The sequence below is a fragment of the Leucopleurus acutus genome (genome assembly GCF_964270905.1).
Source record: "Leucopleurus acutus genome assembly, chromosome: 5".
In the NCBI taxonomy this organism is placed as follows: domain Eukaryota; kingdom Metazoa; phylum Chordata; class Mammalia; order Artiodactyla; family Delphinidae; genus Leucopleurus; species Leucopleurus acutus.
In genome coordinates, this window is record NC_139147.1 from 75,158,914 (window position 1) to 75,172,932 (window position 14,019).

The window sequence follows — 14,019 nt, forward strand, 5'->3', positions numbered from 1 at the left end:
GGATCTTCCCAGACCAGGGCTCAAACCTGTGTCCCCTGCATTGGCAGGCAGATTCTCAACCACTGCGCCACCAGGGAAGCCCCTGTTTGTGTCATCTTTGATTTCTTTCATCAGTGTCTTATAGTTTTCTGAGTACAGGTCTTTTACCTCCTTAGATAGGTTTATTCCTAGTTATTTTATTCTTTTTGTTGCAATGGTGAAGGGGATTGTTTCCTTAATTTCTTTTTCTGATCTTTTGTTGTTAGTGTATAGGAATGCAAGAGATTTCTGTGCATTAATTTTGTATCCTGCTACTTTACCAAATTCATTGATTAGCTCTAGTAGTTTTCTGGTGGCATCTTTAGGATTCTCTATGTATGGTATCATGTCATCTGCAAACAGTGATGATTTTACTTCTTCCTTTCCAATTTGTATTTCTTTTATTTCTTTTCTTCTCTGATTGCCATGGCTAGGACTTCCAAAACTATGTTGAATAATAGTGGTGAGAATGGACATCCTTGTCTTGTTCCTGATCTTAGAGGAAATGCTTTCAGTTTTTTACCATTGAGAATGATGTTTGCTGTGGGTTTGTCATATATGGCCTTTATTATGTTGAGGTAGGTTCCCTCTTTGCTCACTTTCTGGAGAGTTTTTATCATAAATGGGTGTTGAATTTTGTTGAAAGCTTTTTCTGCATCTATTGAGATGATCATATGGTTTTTCTCCTTCAATTTGTTAATGTGGTGTATCACACTGATTGATTTGGGTATATTGAAGAATCCTTGCATCCCTGGGATAAACCCCACTTGATCATGGTGTATGATCCTTTTAATGTGTTGTTGAATTCTGTTTGCTAGTATTTTGCTGAGGATTTTTCTATCTATGTTCATCCGTGATATTGGTCTGTAGTTTTCTTTTTTTGTGATATCCTTGTCTGGTTTTGGTATCAGGGTGATGGTGGCCTTGTAGAATGAGTTTGGGAGTGTTCCTTCCTCTGCAGTTTTTTGGAAAAGTTTGAGAAGGATGGGTGTTAGCTCTTCTCTAAATGTTTGATAGAATTTGCCTGTGAAGCCATCTGGTCCTGGGCTTTTGTTTGTTAGAAGATTTTTAATCACAGTTTCAATTTCAGTGCTTGTGATTAGGCTGTTTATATTTTGTATTTCTTCCTGGTTTAGTCTCAGAACATTGTGCTTTTCTAAGAATTTGTCCATTTCTTCTAGATTGTCCATTTTATTGGCGTATAGTTGCTTATAGTAATCCCTCATGATCCTTTGTATTTCTGCAGTGTCAGTTGTTACTTCTCCTTTTTCATTTCTAATTCTGTTGATTTGAGTCTTCTCCCTTGTTTTCTTGATGAGTCTGGCTAATGGTTTATCAATTTTGTTTATCTTCTCAAAGAACCAGCTTTTAGTTATATTGATCTTTGCTCTCATTTCCTTCATTTCTTTTTCATTTAGTTCAGATCTGATCTTTATTGTTTCTCTCCTGGAATTAATTCTTGATCTTTTGTTAGCACTTTTTTGAAGCCATCTGTTTCTTCATTAGAGTTCTGTAAATTCTTACCCAATTCAGTAGTATGATCTGAGAGTTTATCAGAAAACTGTACTCTAGACAAAGTATCAGAGGCCTTTCTGAATCTCTTTAAGGATGAAACATATTTGTAAAAGCATCAAAGTAAAACAATAACTGTCTATAAATGACAAAAGAGTTAAAATGTAAAATAGATATCTAGTGGGAAGCAGACACATAGCACAGGGAGATCAGCTCGGTGATTTATGACCACCTAGAGGGGTGGGATATGGAGGGTGGGAGGGAGACACAAGAGGGAGGGGATATGAGGGTATATGTATACATATAGCTGATTCACTTTGTTATACAGCAGAAACTAACACACCATTGTAAAGCAATTATACTCCAATAAAGATGTTAAAAAGAAAAATGCATGGTTAAAGTGCTGATTACAGTGCAATTGACAAGGAAATTAAGTTATCTCTGTGACATACACCATTTTAAGATAATAACTAGGACTATGATTGATAACATTATACCAGGACAATCAGAATTCCAGAAATTTCATAGTTTCTATAACACTTACATACCTATACAGACACAACATAAAGCAGGCTTAGTATTACTTCTTTTTTTGACAATGCCTCCCATGTGATTTAACATGTCAAATAAGCGTAATTAGTTTAACATCTCCCTTTTTATAAGGAGAGAGGACAAATCTCTGAGATATTTCAGGGGCCTTCTGAAACATCTCATATCTCAAAGTTAGATCTAAGTTAAAAGACTTCGTTTAGAATTTGATTTTGGGAAGTTTGTCAAAAATATCAAATTTTTGTTTTTAAACACTTGGTCAAATAGGATCATAAGTCACTGTGAAATAATGCTTAGTTATTCATTTAAACAAAATAAGAATTAAATACTTCATAGGTAAATATAAATGTTATATAGTTGTAAATCGTCTTAGCTACAAAGTATAGAATCTTTGTTTTTCTAGACAGATTACATTAAGGTAAAGAAATCTTTGTTTACAATTTCTCATTAAGACCAGACCATTAATCTCAAAACACTTTGTCCTTTTAACAGAAAACCAAATTTTGTACCAGCTTACTTTTGATTTTGAAATTTATTCATTCTAACCTTAGCCAGTCCTGATGGCACATAAAATTCCTCTCTAAAGACTTTTTTTTTTTTTTCTTTTTTGCGGTACGCGGGCCTCTCACTGCTGCGGCCTCTCCCCTTGCGGAGCACAGGATCCAGATGCACAGGCTTAGCGGCCATGGCTCACGGGCCCAGCCGCTCCGCAGCATGTGGGATCTTCCCGGACGGGGGGCATGAAACCGTGTCCCCTGCATCGGCAGGCGGACTCTCAACCACTGCGCCACCAGGGAAGCCCCTAAAGACTCTTTTTTCCCACAAATTTTCTACAGCTTTCTATGTCTGTTTTAATTTCCCCCTTTTTTTCTTTCTCATTTAGAACTAACCAGCTTTAGGACAAAATTACTTTCTTTTCCCTTAACAAAATGTATTTCAGTTTTCTGTACCTTTAAAATTCTTTTTCCTTGAATATGAAAATGTATTCCTTATTAATGTTAATAGTTTAAATTACGTATATTAATTAGAATTTTTAAGCTTTAGAAACCTTAATTTTTAGTAAAAACTAAGAAATAAGCAATTATAAACTGTCTTTTCCAGTAGTATTCTGTAGATTGGCAAACTTATAATTACTTTTTATAATTTTTAAAAACTTGTACTTTCTTATAGAAAATATTTCAGTGTGGCACCAAAAATATTTGCTAATAGTCCCAAATATCTTATGTTTCTCTGTAAAAGGAAGCCTATATTCAGTAATTAATGTTTCAGTACCTTATTTTTTTTTTTTTTTTTTTTTGTGGTACGCGGGCCTCTCACTGTTGTGGCCTCTCCCGTTGCAGAGCACAGGCTCCGGACGCGCAGGCTCAGCGGCCATGGCTCACGGGCCCAGCCGCTCCACGGCACGTGGAATCCTCCCAGACCGGGGCTCAAACCCGTGTCCCCTGCATCGGCAGGCGGACTCTCAACCACTGCGCCACCAGGGAAGCCCTCAGTACCTTATTTTGTTTGGAAATGATTTAGATATTTAATAAATTTCCATCATTTAACTTAATCTAGCAAAACTTTATAAAGTTTCCAAAAAGGTTTGGGGGAACTATTTTGAGATAGACACATCATAAAACATAACTATTCTTAAAGAGTTTACCTAAAAACGCTTACTCATTTACATTTATTTAATGTATGTATGAAAATATCATACTGAATTATTTTTATTGCTGACAAATTTTGTAACAGAGATAACAAACTTATTTGACTTTTAGTAAACCTAGGTACAATAAAAGTATTATACTTAATGTTGATGACTAAAGGCATGTCTGCATTAATTAAATCAATGAACTTTAACTTTAATACTGAATATTTCCCAGCTCTCTTGAACCTGAAATTCATTTGGGTTACTACTATATTTCTGAGAATTTATTTTATTTAAGAGCTTAATTTTTTTAAGGCAATTAAATAGAGCTCTTTTACAAATTAATTTTGACAATACCATTCAAAAGTAGAAGCATACTACATCTGTAAGGTACATACATGGACATACATACATCCAGATAGGCACAGAGTCTCATAGATTTAGTTTTAAAGCTTTAGTCATGAATCAGGTACAATAAAAAAACTCACGGGCTTCCGTGGTGGCGCAGTGGTTGAGAGTCCGCCTTCCGATGCAGGGGACACGGGCTCGTGCCCCGGTGCGGGAAGATCCCACATGCCGCGGAGCGGCTAAGCCCGTGAGCCGTGGCCGCTGAGCCTGCGCGTCCGGAGCCTGTGCTCCGCAACGGGAGAGGCCACAGCAGTGAGAGGCCCGCTACCGCAAAAAAAACACAAAAACTCACTAGTTTATAAATAACAGTTGGAATGAATTACATCTGCTAGCTCAGATGGCTAAAGCCTTTTATTATGTGTGGAGAAGATATCAGCTTTGCATTTGCCCTTGACAAGTAATTTTAAGGAGGTTATTTGGGCAAGAGAGTCCTTCTAGCAATTTGAATTAAAAGGCCTCTTCTTTTTTTTTTTTTTTTTTCAGTCTTAGGAATTGGAGATGGTCTAGATAAGGGTTCCCTGAGAAGATGAGGTAAAACATTTATATTTCAAAGGTAGAGGGAGAGAAATGCAAGCTCCTCCTAGAAGGACTTTTGTCCCCTTAGGGTCAGAATTTTTTTCAAAAAATTTTTTTTCAGAATGGTCATAATAATCATAGACATTTTCATCAGGCCCCTGGAATTGTTGTTGCCTTCTGTGGGGATCAATCTTGCTGTTATAAAAAGAAAGCTCAGAAAGAGATGGATAGCAAGGAGGAGGACATTCAGAGGAGAAGGAAGCAGCAGAGGGAGAGAGAGAGAGAGTGAGAGGGTGTAAGAGTAAAAGAGACAGAGAGACAGAGAGGGCGAGAACTCTCAGAAGCCTCAGAGGAATTTCCAGTTCTGAATCCTTTGAGATAATTGTGAGTTAGTTTCTCTGAGGGAAGCAATAGTGGATTCATTGTTATGTTTTTCTGAGTCCTCAAAAATACCAGTTGAGATATGCTTCTATTCTTGCCTTACATCCTTTTCTTAATTGACTGCCCAAACTAATTTAGGAGTTTCAAAGGAGCCCCATGTTGGCCAATTTTACTGTAAATCATCCCAGGTAATTGTAGTCCAGCAAGACAAATACTTGCAGGACTAAGGCCCATAGTTCTTTTTTTTGTTTTTCTTTTTTTTTGCTGTACGCAGGCCTCTCACTGTTGTGGCCTCTCCCGTTGCGGAGCACAACCTCCGGACATGCAGGCTCAGCGGCCATGGCTCAAGGGCCCAGCCGCTCCGTGGCATGTGGGATCTTCCCAGACCAGGGCACGAACCCGTGTCCCCTGCGTCGGCAGGCGGACTCTCAACCACTGCGCCACCAGGGAAGCCCAGGCCCATAGTTCTTATACATAAAACCAGGAGAAGTTTAATGAAGAAAGAGGCTGCCCTTAGAGAGTGAACTCATATTCCAAAAGTAATTATTTACCAGGAAGAAAAAGGAAAATAAAATCCCAAGAACAGAAGCTGGCAGCCCAAACAAAAGAGGAAGTGAAATCCTGAAGGCCACTTGAACAAAACAGAGAATATGGGGAGTGAGATCCTGGAGGACAGTAGCTGGTAACAGAGGACACCCTGTCTCCTACCAAGGTGGGAGGTTTCAGTACAGAGGACTTCCAACCAAATTCTGGGACCACTAAGGAGACAATAGAGCTCGACTCTTGCAGGTACCTTACTCAGATCCAAGACAATGTATCCATCCACAATGTATCCATCACCCAAAAAAGAAATTTCTTTTTTCTTTTTCCTAATCAGTATTAGGAAAATACTGATTTCCTAATACCTCTTTGGAACTTCACAATGGGTTACATTTTCTTTTTAAGGCAAGCTCAGAAGTACTACATGTTGTGGAATAAATTCCTACATAAGAGTCAGTGACTTCCCTGGAGGTCCAGTGGTTAAGACTCCTTGCTTCCACTGAAGGAGGCACGGGTTTGATTTCTACAGGGAACTAAGATCCTGCTGGTAGTGTGGCAAAAAGGATAAAAAGGGGTAGAGGATAAGTCATAGAATTGGCCTCAACTTGAAGTGACCACTACACTGCTTTTAAATTTCAAGAGATGAGGCGCTTATAGCAAGGTTGGAAGAAGATAAGCAAGGTCACTCACTTCATTCAATATAAGAGTTAGTCTGGCATTTTCAGGTTCAGAAAGTCCAAGTCCACAGGAAATAAAAAATGCCCAGGTTTGCTTCTTTATTTTTCTGTCCAGGTCAAACCTAAGTCTTCTGTATACATTCCATTCTTTGAAATCCACTCTTGAGTTATTTTAAATCCTACTCTTTTAGAGTTCAAGGACTGGTCTGGTTAATTCTCTTGGTAAAGAGGAGGTAAAGAGGAGACTTGAGGTGTTAAAATGTCTAGATTTGCCAGGCAAACAATTTGGACTATCTGCATGACAAAGCAGTTATTTAACATGGTAGGTCTTCTGGTGCATTTAAGTATTTTATAGATCATTAACTGCTTGAGAGAGCTGGGAAACAGACTGAAGTGGAAATAGCTGTTTCTAGGTAAATATACTTCTTTCCCAGAAAGGAAAAATAGACTCCTAGAGATTCTAAAGTTTCCTTAAAGAGAAAAGAAGTTCCTAGTTATAGAAAAATCTCAGGAGAAACATACTGTGGAAATGAGGTACAGAGCTACACCCAACCAATATTTGTCACACCCAGCTATGGGCCAGACCTCGGACCAGGTCACGCACATTATGCATTTAATTCTTCAAGCATCCATGAAATGTGTAGCATCATCCCCACTTCCTGGATAAAGAAAATTAGGTTCAGAGAGTTGCAGTGATTTTTCAATTTGGTTTGGAGCTGAGATTTGAACTCACAAAGGAGCCCATGTTCTTTCCATACTGGACAACACCAAGCTGCAAATGGAGAGAAGTTGATGAGGTCACCCACAGTGACCACTTCACAGTGACACATTTTCCCTCTCTTTCTTTTTTTTAAAAAATTTATTTATTGGTTTATTTATTTATTTTTGACTGCATTGGGTCTTCGCTGCTGCACGCAGGCTTCTCATTGCGGTGGCTTCTCTTGTTGCAGAGTACAGGGTCTAGGCACGTGGGCTTCAGTAGTTGTGGCACATGGGCTCAGTAGTTGTGGCTTACAGGCTTAGTTGCTCCACGGCAACTAATGTGGGATCTTCCCAGACCAGGGATCAAACCCACGTCCCCTGTATTGGCAGGCGTATTCTTAACCATTGCCCCACCAGGGAAGTCCCTCCTTCCCTCTCTTTGCCTTCTTTTCCCCCTTAAAAAGTTGGATGAATTTCTTCTTTTTAATTAAAAAAATTTTTAATTATATAATTTTTAAAGGTTACTTTTCATTTATAGTTATTAAAATATGCATGGTTTTACAGAGTCGTTAACAGAGTAGTAAACAAGAGAAAAGCCAGTGATACTACCTTATTCTAAGAAAAATGTCTCACTGTGGCATATTTATTTAACCTATAGATTTCTACTTTACATTATACAGAATTACGAGTTAAAAGACCCCAGAGGTAAAAGTGATGACAGGAATGGAGCTTAGAGGCAAATATATCCAAGCACCTTCAATTTAGCGATGCTACAGACTGTGATAAGATGAATTCCAGCCTTTAATGCTCACCTAGACTAAAGCATGCAGTTGGTGCATTGGATTAACACTGGCCTGTGGGAGCTGGGGAGTTTCAGTGGTCCAATTTGCTTTTCCCTTTTTAGAGATTACAGTCTAGAGGTCTGTTTGCTTTCATACTGGGCTAAAGGGTGACAGCTTGATTTGGGGAATCAGATTTTCTGTTGCTAAGAGATCAGAAATTCTGAGCAACTGGACGCTATTTGTTACAGAGTGTAGAATTCAAGGTGATATTTATCTATTTATTAACATTTTATTTATTTATTTATTTTATTTTATTTTTGGCTGTGCTGTGTGTTAGTTGCAGCATGCAGGACCTTCGTTGAGGCATGCAGCATCTTTCCTTGCAGTGTGCGGCTCTTTGCTGCAGAGCACAGGCTTCTCTCTAGTTGTGGCATGCGGGTTTTCTCTCTCTAGTTGTGGCTCGTGCGCTCCAGGGCACGTGGGCTCTGTAGTTTTGCAGCATGTGGCTCTCTCGTTGAGGTGTGCAAGCTCAGTATTTGTGGCGTGGGCTTAGTTGCCCCGTGGCATGCGGGATCTTAGTTCCCCAACCAGGGATTGAACCCGTGTCCCCTGTATTGGAAGGCAGATTCTTTACCACTGGACCACCAGGGAAGTCCCTCAAGGTGATTTTTATACATGAGTCACAAACACCGTGGGGACGACCTGTTGAAACAAAGAGGAAGGAGCCAAGGTATAGCGTGGGAAAACCTGACCTCAGGTCTCTGTTCCCTCCTGCTCCCCATACCAGACTGGCTTGGGCAATTCTAAGCCTTGTTGATGAAGAGTTTCTCATCTGCAAAATGGATACCATAGTTTTGCCTTTGGAGAATTGTGAGCCTAAAATAGGAAAACTGACACAAAAAGTGTTTATAAACTGCAAAGCGATCATTTGAAAATTAGTAGTTAGTATTATTTTGCTTCATTTAAGAGGACCAAGAGGAGCTTATCTTCCTTATTGTTCTCTCTTGGTGGCCTGAGGTCTCTGGTCCTGATGCCATTTTTATAATTGTGTTCCTATTTACCTACAAATTATGTGTTTTCTTATGAAGTTTTTCATTGAAACTTTGTTCTTTGGCAATCCTAGTTCAGGCTGGATATAAAAGTGTCAGTCCAGTCAAATTGTATTGTTGAACAATGAATGTAGAATAGAGCAGAGGGTAAGATGGGACTCTGGAAGGGCTGGGGGATGGGGGTGTCAAACCCCTGCTCTAATGTTTACCAACCGCGACTTAGTTTCCTCACTTGTAGAATGGGGTTGGTAATGAACAGTAACTATCTCGTAGGGTTTTTAAACTTTAAATGAAAGAACACACATGTGGCATTATGTGCCTAGAACATAGTAAGTGCTAAACAAATATTGTTTTTATTAATGTTATTATTAGAAACTCAAAATTGTTCTCAGAACAGAGACCACATGATCTTTTGATGTGGTCAAAGGCAAAGCTGTATAATGCTGAGCTATGTCAAGGTGTGTTCTAGGGAGTTGTTGGCACATTCCACAGTATCTAGAACATGTCCACAAGTTCAGTGGCTTAGTCATTGGAAATGTAGCCATCTTTGGTCATTCTTAGGCTTTGAAGGTAACTCCATACAAATTTGATTTGATTTAATTTAGTCATCTTTTCAAAAAATGCGGTAATAGCCAATTTTACTGGTTTTTAAAATTAACTTCCAAATTTCTACGAAGGTTTTTTTCCCCTCCCCTCCTCGCTCTCCCACCCCTCTTTTCCTCTCTTTTTCTTTTCTTTCCATAACCTCCTTCACTTTCCCTCCTTTCCTCTCCTTTTCCCTCCCCTCCCTACTTCCTTTGCTTTGCTTTTCCCTCTTCTCTCCCTTTTCTCACTGCTCTCTCCCACTCCCTCTCTCTCTCTCAGAATCTGTGCCAGGCCTGGCTGGAGCACAGACATCCAACAAACATGATCCCTACCCACAGTCCAAGAGGAGTGATAAGGTGAGGGGGCAAAGGGCAATGCCATGAGGTAGAATGTGGTGAGAATCTCAAATACCCTGATGGTTTAGAGGACAGATCACCCAGAGAAATTAAGGAGGTTCCCATGACATGAACTTTGAGCCAGACCCTGAAGGATGGTTAAGATCTAGCCCCATGAGGTTGGATTTCCACGGCGTGTCAGCTTGGATTATTCTCCCTCTTTCTTAGCTCTATAGTTCTTCCAGGCTACTTTGTAGCAATCTGAGTCTAAAGCATCACCTGCCACTGGAACCCAAAGGTCTAGGAGGAGCTTCAAGCTGTGAGAAGACTCCCAATGGATTCATCTGAGGTTAACCCAACCTGGACCCTGGAGTCTCCTCAAACATCCATCGATGAAAATTCCCAGGCAATTCCAGTTGCCTCTCAACCTATGTCTGAAGTGTTAATAAAGAACCTCAGTAACCTGACGCCCAACCCTAGTATCAAATTGTCATTCATTCTACCAGAATGTCTACATCAACCAACTGGGCGGTTACTTGGTGAAACCATACCCTATAGGAGAGGGGTGAGGACCGTGTTAACTGATCGGAGAGAGAAGATAGAACGTCTGATTCAATCTGTTAAAAAACGCTACAGCAAAGGAGTTCCTCTTTCTGACTCTCAAAGAGAACCATGGCAGAATGATGTTGAGACTCAGTCAAGAGGGCAAAGGTTTAGAAGTAGCTGTCGTTTTTGCTGGTTTCATAGAGATCCTTCTGAGGATAATTATGAGAATTATTACAACAATAAGTGTTACAGTAATTATGACATGGAGTCGAAGGAGCCATAAACCTTATTCTTGTACTATTTTTTACTCCTGGTAATTTTAGGATCATTATGAAGCTTGGGAAAGATTGTGCACCAATATTTTGATAACCTATATTACAAGTTCCGTGATGTCCATTTTTCTTGCATCTCTTTACTACCTTAATACAGTACTTATAAGGAATCTATGTAGCTTGCATTTGAATGACTTGAATATATTTTAGTTCCACTTTGTGAAACAAATTAACTTGTGTGGAAGGAAAGTGAAGAAAACGTTGGGTGGCTTGCCCACAGCATTGTTAGAACAGCGTGTTGAATTGTAATAAAAATTTTTGACGTGCTGTTTCAATTTTCAGTAGCAAATAAATGTGTTTATAGGGGATCTTATTAAAATTTGAGACTTATTTGAGCACCTTTAAAAAAATTCTTGTTATTTTAGACTTGTTTTTTTCTTTTTTTTTTCCTATGGTACACGGGCCTCTCACTGCTGTGGCCTCTCCCGTTGCAGAGCACAGGCTCTGGACGCGCAGGCTCAGCGGTCATGGCTCATGAGCCCAGCCACTCTGCAGCATGTGGGATCTTTCCAGACCAGGGCATGAACCCGTGTCCCCTGCATTGGCAGGCAGACTCTCAACCACTGCGCCACCAGGGAAGCCCTAGACTTGTTTTTGCTGGCTATATATTAACTGAATAATACTTATCCCCATCATATTCCCAGGGTGTAAATATCCAGCATTCTAATATTTTGTGATATTGTCCTGTTGGGAAGGAAGTTTATACATTTGGGTAAGGTTAGAAAACAAGGGCACAGACATTTGCACATATTAACCTCTTGGAAGAAGTTATCAGTTGATCTTGGTTGGAGGGAATTGAAAGAATGATAGTGGTATATAATACTAAGGGAAGATGCAGCCCCAATGGTGTTTTAGTTCAGTTATTTTCTTTCATAACCTAAGTGTACACAGACCTGGATTTCTTTGTGGGTTAAAAGAGATACATAAAACTCATCTTCTGCCGTCCAACTATCTTTTGTTCACTTTAAAAATATATTAAAGAATTGGGTACATGGGACTTCCTTGGCGGTCCAGTGGTTAGGACTCCTGCTCTTTCACTGCCCAGGGCCTGGGTTTGATCCCTGATTGGGGAACTAAGATCCCACAAGCTGTGTGGTGTCACCAAAAAAAAGAAGATCCAGTTGCAAAGCAACTAGAGACCTGGTAGTATTCAGAATGAAGCAGAAATAGCCCAAACCTGGACGACTGTGCAAACAAATGGCAAAGAAGTTCAACAGTGATGTTAAAAAGGGATATTAAATATTAATACCCATCAAAGTAGGTCTTCAGAGGTTGTCCTACTTAGAACTACTGAAACCATCATGGTCTACAGCATGGGTGAATGTGGGTGGTCTTGAGGTTTTGTTAAACTTGCAAGCTGTTCCTAGAGGCAAGGCCGTCTTGACTGCTGTATGCATTTGAAAATCATTGACTAGTGAAAAAACTTATTTGTTGTAATCGTGTTAAATTTATTAAAAAAAAAAAGATCTAGCCCCATGAAGACTTAAAGAGAGGAGAGAAGGATGCGCATTCCAGGCTGAGGAAGCAGCAGGAGCAAAGGCATGGAGGTGGGCCTCTCCTGAGGAAAATCAATGTAAGAGATTAGCTACAACAACTACTAACCCTTCTCCCTGCCTTTTGCAGAGTCAGCTCAGACACTCTTCATGGCAAAAGTGGGTGTGGTGGAGACAATCCCTTGTTCTGACCTACATTCCCACGCATCAAATTGTTTCCCAGGCTTGACTTCCCTGGCCATTCTTCCTAGCTCCCAAGGTTTACCAGACATCCAAGTGGAAGTTATGTGTGGCATTTACCCATTCAGATAGTAAACTATTATCACATCAGTCTCTAAGGGACCATTGTGGTACCTGTTACTCAATCCTGCACTGCTCCCTCTAGTTTTATTCTGTGTTGGAGTCATCAGTGAACTGCAAAGGGAAGCAGCTTCAATTAGGGTCACGCATGAAGATACCTTCCTCAATGCTACCTGTGCTAACATCTTGACAATTATCCTTGGGCATGCTCAGTTCATATTTTCAGTATTTTTCCCATCCTTTCATCAAACTTTCATTGAGCAGATCAAAATTCCCCACGTGGATGGGATATAAGGGACGGTAAAACATGGTCCTTACCTTCAAGATAGTCTAGAAGAACTAAGAGAATGCAAGGCAGAGGGTAATTGGGAGCACAAGAGAAGGACAGTGAAAATCTTTTAGAATTAGTATAGTGACAGTCCCCCAAACCACACCCCCCCAACCCAAGAACGTGTTAAAGAGGTTGTTCTGGAAGAGGTGGAATTGTTAAGCCTCAAAACATGGGAATGGTTCTGTTGACCTGGCCTCCTAAACCTTGAGACATACAGAAACACTTTGGAATGCTTGCCTGTTTTTTTTTTTCCCCTGTGAAATTTGTATCTGGCCGTAGCCCCATGGTTGGAGGGTAATAGGGAAAACTAGCTCTTACCTGAGCATCTGCCTCATGACTCTTGAGCGTTGTTGTGTGTGCCAGTGTTCACATCCTGATTCCTCAGTAAGTGATGGCAAGACTTTTCCCCTCAAGGCTCTAGATCTACCAGATTTCAAAGGCATAGGACCCTGTCAAGAATGTTTAACTCTGTAAACATACAGAATTATATTCAAATAATGTTTTTCAGGTTGAATTCTAGACTGATGACCTCTCTTAACTTCACGGGGTTTTGGTGTTTATTTCCTCAGGATGAATTCCAAACTTACTCTTGGAAAAAGGTAGTGTGGATCTGCCTGTCAGCATTGAACAGTGCATTTCGGCTCATTCCTGATCACCCTCTCATCACAGATGAGGAATATATCATAAATAGAGCCATAAGAAAGCCAGACCTAAAGGTAAGTACACTTATGGCTCCTGCAGGTGCTAAAGAAATTTAATCATTTTTCCCTCCAAGTGCAAGATTAAATTTATATATAGCAAAAACTTTAGAATAACAATAAATAGAATATAACATTTAAAAATTGTGAATCACTATATTGTATACCTGTAATTATATAATATTGTACAGCTACTATACTTCAATACAAAAATATTAAATTCAGATCCTCCACTGTGCCAATCTTCTTTTTTTCTACTTGTAAGCTCTTTTTTAAATTGGAATTTTATTTTATTTATTTACTTTTTATATAGCAGGTTCTTATTAGTTATCTATTTTATACATATTAGTGTATATATGTCAATCCCAATCTCCCAATTCATCCCCCCCCCACAACTTTCCCCCCTTGGTGTCCATACATTTGTTCTCTACATCTGTGTCTCTATTTCTGCCTTGCAAACTGGTTCATCTGTACCATTTTTCTAGATTCCACATATATGAGTTAATATACAGTATTTGTTTTTCTCTTTCTGACTTACTTCATTCTGTATGACAGTCTCTAGATCCATCCACATCTCTACAAACGACCCAATTTCATTCCTTTTTAGGCCTGAGTAATATTCCACTGTATATATG

At 39.6% G+C, this 14,019-nt stretch overlaps 2 protein-coding genes across 2 annotated transcripts in view; both read left to right on the forward strand.

The window, feature by feature from the left end:
• Positions 1-14,019, forward strand: part of ATP13A4 (ATPase 13A4) — a 144,018-nt gene that overhangs the window by 54,675 nt on the left and 75,324 nt on the right. Inside the window, exon 3 of the mRNA XM_082839399.1 lies at positions 13,256-13,402. Coding sequence (XP_082695525.1) covers positions 13,256-13,402 — 147 coding nt within the window. The remainder of the gene's footprint in view (positions 1-13,255; positions 13,403-14,019) is intronic.
• LOC309961898 (developmental pluripotency-associated protein 3-like) lies at positions 10,019-10,671 on the forward strand (the record flags this gene model as incomplete). Its single annotated transcript, XM_082839400.1, has 1 exon — positions 10,019-10,671. One exon carries the CDS (start codon positions 10,019-10,021, stop codon positions 10,511-10,513), a length of 495 nt encoding a protein of 164 aa, XP_082695526.1. The 3' UTR covers positions 10,514-10,671.